Source organism: Elephantulus edwardii, unplaced genomic scaffold (genome assembly GCF_000299155.1).
Source record: "Elephantulus edwardii isolate Elephantulus edwardi_28Jun2011 unplaced genomic scaffold, EleEdw1.0 scaffold00025, whole genome shotgun sequence".
Lineage (NCBI taxonomy): Eukaryota > Metazoa > Chordata > Mammalia > Macroscelidea > Macroscelididae > Elephantulus > Elephantulus edwardii.
Genome location: NW_006399775.1, coordinates 16109177 through 16122367, shown reverse-complemented (window position 1 = coordinate 16122367; position 13191 = coordinate 16109177). Strand labels below are relative to the sequence as shown.

Sequence of the window (13191 nt, the reverse complement as noted above, 5' to 3'; positions counted from 1 at the left end):
AAAGACAAGGCCACTGTAAGCCCGTTCAAGGTTATACAGTAAAATCAATGCCAAGAAGAATGCCTTGTGTACTGTACTCTATCTCTTAAGGGGCAAAAACAAATGCAGAAAAAATTTTGTCAAGGATTATTTAATTCAACTACATATGCATTTATAGGCAAGATCAAATTATTGGAGTACCAAGTAATTCATTATTTTTCAATAACTTCCTCAATGCTTAATACTTTATTTAATTCAATATGGGTTAATTTGCATTCTCTCATAGCTCAGTGTCATTGTCAAAGAGAAATTATAGCACAGGAATTAAAGTCACATACTAGCAAATCTACAGAACTCCACACTTCAGCCAATCCAAATTCTCAGTTAACTAGTGTACCACTCTGATATTTTCAAGTCATAATCAATTTAAAAAATAACACTTTGCAGGGTGTAGTGTCAGAAACCTTGAAAACTGGCTTTTCTTCTCATTGTGTTATCCCCCTAGCCCCCTCTGGGGGAATGGTCAATAGCTACAGACACATAGTCTTGCAAATCACTAACAGTTATGGAAACAATATAAGAGTACTTTGCACAATGTAAGAGATAGGAGTGGATAGAGGGTAAAGAGCCTGGAGCAATGCTGTGGAGAGACTGTGGCAAGGTGTAATCAGAGAAACTGTGGAGATAAAGCCACAGTTAAAAGTTTTGCTTGCTGGATGATTTAAGGAAAAGCTAACTTGTAACTGCTCTGAGATAAAGTCTGCTGAATGATTAAAGAAGCAAGAGCCTTCTTGCATTTGAACTAAAAAACAAAACAAAACAAAACCAAAAAACACAAAACAACAAGCAACAAAACCCCAAAATCAAAATCCACAAAAACCAAACAACCTGGACTTTCACTGACTGAGGAACTGTGCTTTGTTAATTTGGCTTGGGACTGCTGGACTACACCTGAACTTACACTGTGTGATACTCATTGCTTCATTAGCCCTCACCTCCAACCCATTTCCCTAATAAACCACACATCTATTAATAAGCCCGTGAGTCAAGCTGTTATGAACACTGGACCAAATGATTAACATACATTATTCACAGAAATAGGTGCAGGAGCATGTGGGGTGGCATGTCTGACCATGTAGCTATTTGTACAGGTTACAGATATTATTGATGGGGACAGTTACCCTTTTGGAAGTCAAGACTGCCTTACCCATGCTACCACTGCTCCTTTTATACAGGGAAGGGCAGAAAGAAACACAATTTCTAGGGGCTAGTCTCAAATCAGTAATTCTCCTACCTTGGTCTATTATTATTATTATTATTATATTTAATGACATGATTTTTAGAACAAAGAGAATGTGAAGCATAAATGATATACTGTCAGTAAATAATTGTATTATGTCAACTTAATAAGACAGAAAAGTAACCACAAGATTTTTACTAATAATGATTGAATGAAAAGCCAATTTTTACAGCTAATCCCAAATAAGTTATCAAATTCTTTAGAAATACCCTCTCACATCCTATTTCTTAAACTGTTTCTTTGAAGTCCATTGTCCTGAGAATCATATATTTGGATTAAAAGCTGTAATTTCCCAAAGCAAATATCCCTGAAAGGAACTTGACAGAGAAGTGCAATCCAGTTATATTTTAGATGTTTTTGAGCAACACTTAAGGAGTCTAAAGTTTGGGTCTAGGAAGCTTAAGTCTTCAGATTAACTGAGATGACACTGGTAAGTGTGGCTTCCACATAGAAAATAAAGCTCAAGGCCTTTGATTATTTAAGGTGTACTGTGTGACAATAACTATCTAAGGTTCTCTTTCAGAAAATAAGAAAACAGATACAAATTTCTATATTTGGGACATATTAGACCAAATATGTAAAAAAACTATCTCAAAAATAATCTTTACGTCTTTATACCACCTTGGCTTAAAATGTTTTACAGCCAAATCCCAAACCCTGTTCATTTTCACTCCAACACTTACCTGGATGATAATTTCTGCTGGGCTCTCTTCAGCCTTCTTTTGGGCTATGTTCTGAATACGCATGAACTGGCCTGATGTAGGCATTCCTGGTGCATCAATTTTCCTTGTCGTTAGGGGAGGGCCAACAGCAGAGGGACTTGAACAGGACTCTCGACATTTCTGTTGCTGGGAAGTAGAATTCGCCATCCCTGTCACCACCACATGAGCAGAAGGTAACGATCCTGCTTCACCAGTGAGCATACTAGTGGCAAGAGCCTTCTTTGGGGGATCCACTACCACATGCTCTACATTTGTATCAATCTGAGCTTCCATCAAAGACATTTTCAAAATGTCTGACACTGCTGTCTTCTCAGAGGCCTGCATGGGAGATATGCTTGTAACTGGTGATGTCAGCTTAGGCACAGAACTGCCACCAGTTATCTTTGTAACTGTGGGAGGCTGGCGCCCCTCAAAAGTTATCTTTGTAACAGAGGATCCTTGAGTTATAATTGGCTGCTCCACCTGAAAATAAATTGGGGTTGTGTGTGTTACAGCTACATCTCTTTTGAGAAAACTAATCAAACACCTCAGACAACATGGCAAAAGAAACATTTGTGTGATATACTCGGAAGACATTTTAGAATTCAATGTTTTAAAAAGAGGACTGAATAGGAACTTTCTGGCTACTTTCAAACAAGATGGAAAATAAAGAAGGAACTGAAAAAAAACCTTTGTTCAGAAATCAAAGTACATAGCAGTAAAGAAAAAAGTTCCTTTGAGATTTACATCTCCACATAAGACATTTATAAATGGTTTAAGAATATTTTGAACAATCTTTGGCTTTTTAAAATAAAAAGGGATTTTTCCTCCCTCAAAATATATGTATCGGTAATAAACACATACACATAGATATCACACTAACAACACTGATTTCCCTAACATAACTTTTCTTTCCATTATCCACAGCTAATTCCTCTGGAATATAGAAGACAAATTCATTAACTAGATAGTGATGACATCAACTACAAAGGAAGAAGTTCAATGAAGCTCCTTAAAAGGTTGCCATTTACTTAGCATTGTAGCCACAAACATAAAAGCCTTTACAGACATGGAAATAATTATTTTATGCTTAGAAACAAAAATAATTTAGGGACATCAATTTTATGAACTGCTGGTCAATTCTGAAATGATTCCTTAAAAACTGGGCTGGAAAACCAAGTTCTGAGTGCTATGCTTTTTTGATGTTGTTGTTGCTATATTAATGCGCACACTTCTTCCCTAAGACAACCTTCTGATAGGATATCAGAACAATATCAGCATAAGGAGGTTTTTGGATTTCCTCTTGCCGAGAGAAAGCACTGCTATCATGATAGGGTCATGATGCTTTCATGTTTTTCCGTGAACAGAGAAGTTTAACTTTGCATGCTATCAATATTCTGTTACCTGGCTTGTCGGCTGTTTCTCTGATGCGGCTGGGAGCGGCATTTGGCTCTGAGGGGTTTGGGGTTGCACGTAGATTTTTGGTTGATTCGGAGCCTGCTGTAGTTTAGGGAGCTGCTGTGTGGTTTTCACGGCAAGCACCTGCACTACAGTCTGCGGGGGTTGTGCCATTAAGGTAGGAAGCTGCCTGTCTTTGGCCACCATGGGATGCTGTGTGTGCTGTACATCTGGCTTGGGCTGTGCTTGTTCCTGTTGGAGAGGGGTGAGTTTCTGATGCCTGATGGAAAGCTGGGGCATTTGTGGGAGTTTGTGCTGGAGTTGTTCTGCCTGCAGGTGGATGGTCTGCTTCTGTTTAGTCTGGAAGCATTGCAGAGTTTTCACTTGCAGTTGAGTCTGTTCCAGCTGGGGCTGGGTAAGTTTCTGTGGTTTAGCTGACTGTGACTGAGTCAGGGGCGATCGGTAGAACAGACCTGTCTGAGGGTCTAAAGTGTCCATCTCTTCAACCTCGCCCTCCTCAGTTCCAAGTTCCTCGCTGTGTTTGGTAAAAGCAGTGTGACTGCTTAATGCCTAAGTGGAAAAAAATACACAAATTAAGAATGAAATAAGAAAAATATTTACATTGCCCTCAAACTAGAAAGGACTTGATTACAAGATTTATTCTAAACATTTCAGAAGGAAGAGTCTAAAATATCAAGAAATCTAAAAGGGACTTTAGATTGTGACTCTCCTAACTTCAGCTCTCAAACATTAAGTACCACAAAAATGCATCTATTCACCACAATAGGGGAATAACATAGGGTCCAGAATTTATAGGGAGTAGGAATAAGGCTGCCCTGCAAGGAAGGACAACACAGAGAAGAGAAAGGCACACTGGTTCAAGAAATGCTCTTCCTCCACTATTCATCAAGCCACCTAAAGGAAGAAAGCACCAACCAAAGAGGGAGGTGTCTAGAGAAAACAGCACCACAAGAGTTCAGAGGTGCATGGCCAACACTGTCTAGAAGGAAGAGATGTTGTCTGTGAGACGTGTCCATGTGTCCCCACACAGACCCTCCCTGCTGTGGAGGGAGCACGTTTGTCAGGCTTCCTTTATCCAGACCTGAGTAAGATCTGAGGAAACTACCTTCTTGACTTGTCTTCCATGGCCCTTTGCTAGACTAGACCCAGGGTCCATGTGAAACAGCTTTCCAGGAACCTAGATTTCAATAACAAAGCAATCTCTTTCCTTCCCCCGTCCTGTCATATTTTACAACTCCACTCTACAAACCCTCCCCTGCACCATGACATCACACATCAGGTTTTCTTCAGTCTTTCAAGTTGTTTGCCTACAATTATAGTCAACTGCTTCCAGCTGAGCTATGCAATTTATATTCTTCCAAATGATTACGTTACACATAAATCTGATATCCATGAGATAACTAGGATTTACATTACAGACACAGTCTATTTTGGAGTGAAATATCAGCTTAAATCTAGGCTCTGCTACCTGGAACATGTCATTTAACTTATATTAACATACATTTATTCATTTGTAAAAAATAGACCAAAAAAAGGAATAATATATACTTACCTTGTAGGATTATGGTGAAGATTTAAAAAAAGTTAAATTTATAAAGACCAAAACAATAACTGACACAAAAATTAACTAATTTTCCTTTTCCTCAGTAAGCTTCTTACTACATATTTTTGTTTTATATTAGTTCATTATCTCCTTTGCATTGAGTCTCCTCTTCTTTAATTGGTCACATATAGTTAAAGAAACAAAATATTTTTTTTACCTATTAATTCTTAATGTTCCTATGAAGATTCATTATGGAAACAAAAACAAAAGAAACAAACAAAAATGTAGCAAGAGAGCTACTCAAGCAAACTGTTATATCACTTTAAAATCTCACCCAACTCAGATAATTTCTTCCATAATAATAAAATACACAGAAACAGTGACCAATTCTAACGTCAATAGGTTTGTCTAGGCTGCTAGATGAATCCTTTAAAAATGCTAAGAGTTCACTGATGATCCAAGAATATGGTTTCTTCTCTATTTCCAGGCATTAAGACCCTCAATTCATTTCTTGTAATCACTACTCACAGATGAAAAGACTTCATCTACAATTGTTATTTCCCATCATAAAATAAGAGATGAAATGGAATCTTATCTCAGAAATGAAGCCATTAAAGAATGAAGAAATAAAGAGAAGAGATCCAACCTGCTGCATAATGTGGGTGATTGCGCCAGTGGAGGCTGCTGGGATGGACTTCACCACCACTGATGTCTGTGTTGCAGTCTGTGACTGAGCCACATGCTGGAGCAGGGTCCTCTGAGGCTGAGAGGGCTGTTGGGGCTGGGAACGGTGGCTGACTGGAAATAGAGAAGGTAAGTGATATTTCTCCAGAAATCATCATCGGACTTTAACCAGCAGTCATTTTAAAGAAATGACTGTGATCTTGTGTCACAGAAAAAGCGTAGTATTGTGAACTAGGAAGTACAAGAAGACCAGAGTCTGATGATCCATGAGTTGTGTAACGCTAAGAAAATCACTTACCTTCTGTGAGACTCTGTTTCCTCATCTGTAAAATGGGAATAACAGAGCTATAGTAAGGATGAGATGAGAAATGTATGCAGAAGCACTGTGAAAACTATTATCACAAAGGAGGAACAAACTCCTTAAGGTTACATCCTCCTGCAAGTTGTATTCACTTTCTTCAATGATTTTTATCCCATTAAGCTAGCAAAACAATTAGTTTCTATAATCAAAACCCAGGGTAATATGTTTAAGGATATTAAGATAATACAAGTTCTTTAATCTCTCAGTCTCAGATGCAATAAAAAAATTAGAAGTAGTCACTGCTTTGTATAAAATGACACTGTCTACTAGCCTTACAGTACCTAATGTGTAAGAAGTCGGGGTGGTATTACAGAAAAAAGAACTAGAACAAGAGTCAGGCCTAGATTCTATTTGGCTTTGCCATCAACCAGCCAAATAAAAGAGGTTACTTAACGATTAACTTTTAAAACTTTGAGGTTTTTAACAGACTGATTTTTTTTTTAAATTAAGTAATAAAAACCTTGCTCTTTTTTTCATAGGACCAAGTGAAATAAGAAGCAAAAAAATGCTCTTTACATTATAATATGCTAGGCAAATGTAGGGTTAACAAAAGAAAAAAAAAACAATGTTCTTTGATCTCCCAATTTAGTTCATCTGACACAATGTCTCATGGAATAATTAAAATAATACATAAACCTAGATGCTAATTATCTTTTACAAGCCTCAATTTCAACTTTCTAAAAGTATGAATACTTGTCATATATTATTCTAAGTGTTTAAAAATGTTTATAGTTACTGTGAACTTTCCCCTAATCAGGAACAAATAGAGCAGGGCAAAACTGTAAATTAGCTAAGCAAATCCCTCTCGATAACTCAAAGTCTTAATGTTTGTATCTTTACCTACAATTTCAAATGGTACTGGCTGCATGGTGAGATGTCCAAGAGTGAAAATGGTCATTACCAAATCAATTTAAAAATCTCATCTATCGATCATGAGTACAAAAGTTTAAAACTAGTTTAGAAACAAGTTTTATTTGCTTTTATGATGACATCTATCTACTCTCACAAATGCAGTTTTTCTACTGTAGCCATACACATGCCAACATGTGATATGTATAAGCAGCATCTTTAATATTCTTTTCTAAATTTACTGCAGTACCTTACTGTATTTCACAGTACACATTTATACAAGTTCCCAAAAATTTAGGGCTACAAGTACTCAACAAAAAGGAAGTTAAGATTTACATTAAAATATCTGCTGAAACAATTACAGTAGGAATGAGTAGGGAAAAATATTACAATAATACTAAAAATAAATGGCAAATTAATGAAAGATTTTTTTAAAAAGCATCATCAGAAATGTACATTTGAAAAATAATGTTCTAATTAAATTATCAGATTAAATGGAACATTTCTGCTCCCCATACTAATCTATATAATTACAAAATTAATTTTTAAATTAAGATGTGAAATAGATTTAATAAATCAACTAAAACTATTTAAAAGTAATCCTCACTCAAGACATTACAAATTCCTTCCTGGTAATTCCCTAGAGCTCAGGAAGGTTAGAGAAAAATAACACCCACTACAGGCTGATATGAGGGACCAGGACCAGGCAGCTGTCCTGGAAATCAAAGGAAAGGCTCAATGTCACTGAGATGGCTGGAGACTGCAGGAGGAGGACACAGAGTAGAAAGTGCAGAAGTGATCTTAACAGGGTCATATACTCACCATAAAAAAGTCACTTAGTTTTTTTTAAACAACTCATTTTTTTCTAGTATCAAACTGCTCGTTTCTGAAAAAGAGTCTTACTATTCTCTGCAAAAGGAAAAATCTTCCTCCCTTTCACTAGGTGGAGCTTACCTTTCCTCTACCAGATCAGAGCAGAGCGCATCCATTTAAATGATGACCCCCCCAGAAAGAACAGTGTTTTATCTTCAAGTATGCTACCAATGGATGCACACCACTTACCTAGAAGGGGAAAAGCAACCTCTGTCCCCTCATCAGTGCATTCTGAAAAGGATAAGTAAGGGAAGAAATCATAGGTCTTCTCATCTATTTACCATATGACAATCTACCCCACAGGTTAACACTGGTCTCCCCAAACTTACTGGTCTTTGCTTTAAATAGTTTTCTGCTAAGTATTTTTTTCCTTATTATATTATTATTGTTGTTGTTGCTGTATTATTAACTTTAATGAAAATTTACAGAGACTTTGGATTTCCATTCATTCACTGTTGCACTTTTCTCCCTGCCCACCCCTCCCTGCTCTGCTATGTATTTTTTTTGTTTGTTTTTATTTTTTTTTCCTGCTATGTATTTTTTAAAAAAGATCTAAATGATTTTGACAATCTCATTATTTTTTTATTTCCCTCTGGCTAATCCTAATCCATTAGTCTTAAGAATATGTTCTGAAATAATGCCAAAGAATGTCTTTTTTACTTTGGTATTAATATCTTTCAAATATTTTAACCATTATATTCTCTTTTAATTATTAAGAAAACTTAAAAGACAAGAGTTTTTCACATATTGCTGCATAAATCATCTCTCCTAACCCCTTACACATCCACATTACTTTTCTCCAAACTATTTCAAATTTCAAGGTGATGAAGTGTCCAAAACAGAAAGCTGTGTTCTACGTGTAGTCTCATCAGAACACCAGAAAATATACTCCCCTTCCTGTTTCATTTCTCCACATGCATCATTCAAAAATCTTACTAGCATTTGTGCTACCAGATCAGATTTTGAACAAATATCTTATTTGCTTTCTGTCAAAATTTCTGACTATCCAAAAAATTTAAGGCTTTCTATTTTTTTAAATACTAAAAAGAAAGGTTGAAATGTATACCTTATTTCCCCCTTAACCTAATGGCTCCCAAATGTCTAGATGCATGAAAATGTGTATTTTTACATAAAATGTATATTTCTTTTACATAAAAGTTATTTTCTTTTTTCTCTATAACTGTTGTCCTATATTTACAGCAAGTATTTATAGCTAGTTTGTAGTTTTATAACACTTGCAAGCCTCATAGCATCCTAGTAATTTTTTTTTCTAGTCATTAATGACAAGGTAAACCTGAGGTCAAAATTAATTTGCTCAGAGAGCAAATCAGAAAGAAAAAAAAAATATATATATATACTTTTCCTTTTTATTATTTTCCCCCAACACAACCACCCTATGAAATCCAGAAAGGTAGCTCTCCCACCTTAATACTACTTTTTAATAAGATACCTACCAGTAGTGATGTATTCAGCAACTAGTTCTGACTCTACCACAGCAATTGATGGACTCTCAGGTGAATGTCTCTTTTCCTGGGTCATCTGAATAGGCACTGCCATTTGGCTCAAGTCAATAGTGGGTTGTCTTGGTTTAGGTTCCAATTTTTCCTTTACTGCATAAAAAAAGCCAGGGGAAAAGTTAACATTTATTAAATACAAGTAACAAAAACCAGAGTTATCCATGGGAATAATAAACCAGTCCTCTGGGATGCCACACTGGCAATGATTAAGAAGGCAGTGAGATTAAAAGAAACAAGAAGAATTGCTATACATGACTACATAATGCTTCATTTGCACAACCAGCAGCTTCCCAAGAAGGTGCTTTAAATAACACAAAACCAAACCAAAAATATCTGAGACATATCTACATCAGGTGAAAATCACCCACTCCACCCCTACTATCACTAGGCCAAACAAATGGATTTGATATTTCCCTGGTACAGATTCTCCCAAAGGTACGCAGTTCGAGGCCACCAGCTGCTCCATGGGATAAGGATGGACAATCTCCTCCCGTGTGATTAAATGCTTCTGAAAACCCACTGAAAGGTCAGCTATGGGTTGGTTCCGACTCTGCGGTACACAACAACAACAACAACGACGACTCTCCTTAGGACAGGTCCTTTTCCCTTCTTCTAGGAAGTCCCTGTTAGTCTCAAGTTCACCAACCTAAAATCAAAGGTTGAATAAGCAGTATATTGTATGACTTGCTATTGGAACATCAAACCAGCACAGCAAAAAATAATTACTAGTTTAATCTGATCTAGTAGAAAATGGAGATAATTGTTGAAGAAATGTTACAATGCCTTCAATGACCTTTAAGAATAAAGATGTTTAATGTTACAAAAAAAAATGTCCTGTTTCTGCAAAAATGTCTAATGGTGTTGTCTTGAATCAAGATTAGATTCTGTGGAAGATTTACTTTTATGTTACTTCTATTTTTTATATACTGTTTTATTTTCTTGTTGTGTACCATCGAATTGGATCCGACTGGCACAGGAGAAGATTGCCCCTCCTTCTCCAGCGGAACATCTAGTGGATTTGAACCATGTGCCTATGAGACTGCAGTGCAGCTTCTTGCCACTAGGCCACCAATGCTCCCTTACTTTTTATACACTTTTATTATTGCTGTTACATTTTAAGAAAATCTGCTCATTTAGTTTCCATCCTCTAACTTTTAATTAAAGTTGTGTTACAAGGCATTAATGAAAATGGTTTTGTGTTCCAAAGATAAGCTGAGGGTGACTAAGACCAAATATAACACTAAGAGAAGTATTAACCAAAAACTTAAATGTTTAGTAGTCTTTGGATAGTGTAGAACAGATATTACAATAAACCAGTAGCCAGTAACTAAGTCCACTGAATGATCATTCCAATTATTCCCCCAAGAACATAATGTGACTAAGTAAAAACAATCATTTAAATAAAGAAAAACAAAACTAAAATATAAAATTCACTTCCCCACAAGTAGAAAAGCATTAAATTAGGTATCAAAAGACATGGACTCTCATCCTGCTACTAATAAAATGAATAACCTCTCCAGATCTCTATTTATCCATAAAAAAATGGACTGGTGAGATAACAAAAGACATGGACTCTCATCCTGCTACTAATAAAATTAATAATCTCTCCAGATCTCAATTTATTTATCCATAAAGAAATGGACTGGTGAGATAACTGCTCAGGTTCCTTAAGTACGGTAGCAATCTTGAACCCATTAAAAGTGAAAATTCAGTATAACACTGAATATCTTTAATAGACTCTAGGAAAAACTTGTCATTAGACATACTGATAAGATCTGGTTATATGAGGACAGCTTTATATGGAGCTCATTTATATTAGGAAATAAATCTGAAGATTAAATTTCAATAAATTGGAACATAAGCAAGAGGCCACTCACTAATGATGTTTTATGATCATAAAAGCCCTCCACCACTAGAAGGATGGATGGCCAGGGCATTTTACTCTATCTCCTGATACTCTGATTAGAACTGACAGCTGCAGTACACTGATCCTTATGCTTAAAAGTAATGACTGCCCTACTCTTTTCTGATGGTAAGAGGTTGTTCATCTTTAAGCAAGAGACAGAGAGGAAGGGGTCTGTCATTTTTTTCTCCTTTCCCCTAACGCTAATCTATGTGCCCTTCAGTTCTCCTGTGTACAAACTGAAATAAATAGACTGTACCAATGATTGCAGATAAATCCAGAGGGGAAAAATGTGCTTAAATGACAACAGAGAAAATATAACAGTGGTAGTATTTTAGCACAACCCGTCTCTAGAGAAAATAGGCTTCATTCAGGTGAGCATGTGAATTCATACCTGTTGTCTGTTGGAGTTCTAACAGAGCTTTGATTGTTGAAGTAGCTGATTGTGATTCACTGGATACATCCTGATAAATTATGGTGGGGCTAGTTTCCATTGCAATCTCATGTTCTGACCAATCCTGACGCCGGGAAGCAATTACATGAACTACAGGCTGGGAATCTGTTTTATATTAGTTAAAAAAAAACAAACCCTATAAACAAAGTTTCTCTTAAAAAAAAATAAAACAAACCAAAAAATCAAATTTGTTTCTGTTTTTATCTTTGAATTTATGGTAAACTTCATGATTTATCTCCCCAAAGAGACTGTAAGCCCCAGAGGACATATTGGTCTTCATTTCTGTATTTACTCATTCATTCATTCACTAAGTCAACCAGGCACTTATTTGCTAGAATCTACATTTGGCATTGAGGATATAAATGAACACACAGAATACTCAAGAGGCATACATTCCAAATGGGGAGACAGACATGTAAAAAGGCAAATTACAGTTCAATGGGATAAAAGCTATAATAACAAGGGGTACATTTGTGTAGGTGGATGCATGTTTGTGTCTGGTAAGAACAAAATGCTATAAGAGTCTTATTTGCCCCCAAGGCACCTAAAAATGATTCTTTCTATATTACAGCATGAGCCCTCAGTCAATATTTATCGGACGGCTGAACCAAAAGGAAATCTTGTCTACCAACAAGGACTGATGACCTAAAAGCAGCATGTTGTATAGTAGCATAATATTTAGAGTGAAAAGTTGTGGACTATAGCCCTAATTTTATCAATACTCACAAACTGGTTCTATGGGTCTTAATTTCATGATTTCTAAACTAGTTTCAATAAAACTACCTCTTGAGTTCATAAGCTAACTGAAGACAAAACAAAATTATATATGTGAAAGAGCTTTATAAAACTATGGACTGAAATAGAAAAATTATTATTGTTGTTTTGGCCTGAAGTAGCTGATTGTGACTCACTGGATACATCCTGATAAATTATGGTGGGGCTAGTCAATTCTAAGATTCTATGTAAAGTTTCAAAAATTATAGCTTTAATTCAAGGTTTCTATTCATGCAATACATGTGTACACAAATATGTATGTAAATTTTAAATGTGTATCCAATCAAGCAATGAATTATTTGAATTTTCCATCTATAAAATAAACAGGTTGGATTAGACTCTCACCAAGCTCTCAAACTTCTTTGTCTAAGATACAACATGGAAAACTGTGGAAGACAAGTAAGTAATAACAGGAAAAATACAGTCTATAGTAATACAGCCTTTTTAAAGAAAACACCAGTTTAACCATCAAAAAACTGTATTTTCAGGAGGGGGTGAACTAGTTAAAATATGTATCTCCTACAATGATGTATAATTTAACTAAACTGCAAAAAAATGTAGAACCACATATTTTGCAATATCAAATGTCATGTGGAATATGTACTCTACCCATTCTAAGTAGATATTCGGCATTTAAATTTAAGTGAAGATTATATTAGGGAGTAACTCCATTTAGGTAAAAGTTCTCAAACTTAAAAAGTCTTCATAATGATATAAATACTTCTTGGTTAGGAGAGAGGACTATGGCAAAGGAAGACTTTCCAATCTAACACTATAAAACACAGAAAATCCAGAAGCATGCATGCATTGCATTAGCACTGAGATAAAGTAGAA

The 13191-nt window shown here is 35.8% G+C and overlaps 1 protein-coding gene across 5 annotated transcripts in view; it reads right to left on the bottom strand.

The window, feature by feature from the left end:
- LOC102853403 (chromosome unknown open reading frame, human C11orf30) overlaps positions 1-13191 on the bottom strand; it is a 98245-nt gene that overhangs the window by 4462 nt on the left and 80592 nt on the right. For 3 of the 5 annotated variants that reach the window (XM_006882869.1, XM_006882866.1, XM_006882868.1), the window contains 6 exons: positions 11524-11688; positions 9164-9319; positions 7899-7940; positions 5589-5740; positions 3385-3948; positions 1963-2463 (listed from right to left, as the gene is read on the bottom strand). In XM_006882869.1, the coding sequence (XP_006882931.1) occupies positions 1963-2463; positions 3385-3948; positions 5589-5740; positions 7899-7940; positions 9164-9319; positions 11524-11688 (1580 nt within the window). The remainder of the gene's footprint in view (positions 1-1962; positions 2464-3384; positions 3949-5588; positions 5741-7898; positions 7941-9163; positions 9320-11523; positions 11689-13191) is intronic. The other 2 variants (XM_006882870.1, XM_006882867.1) reach the window with 1 other exon arrangement.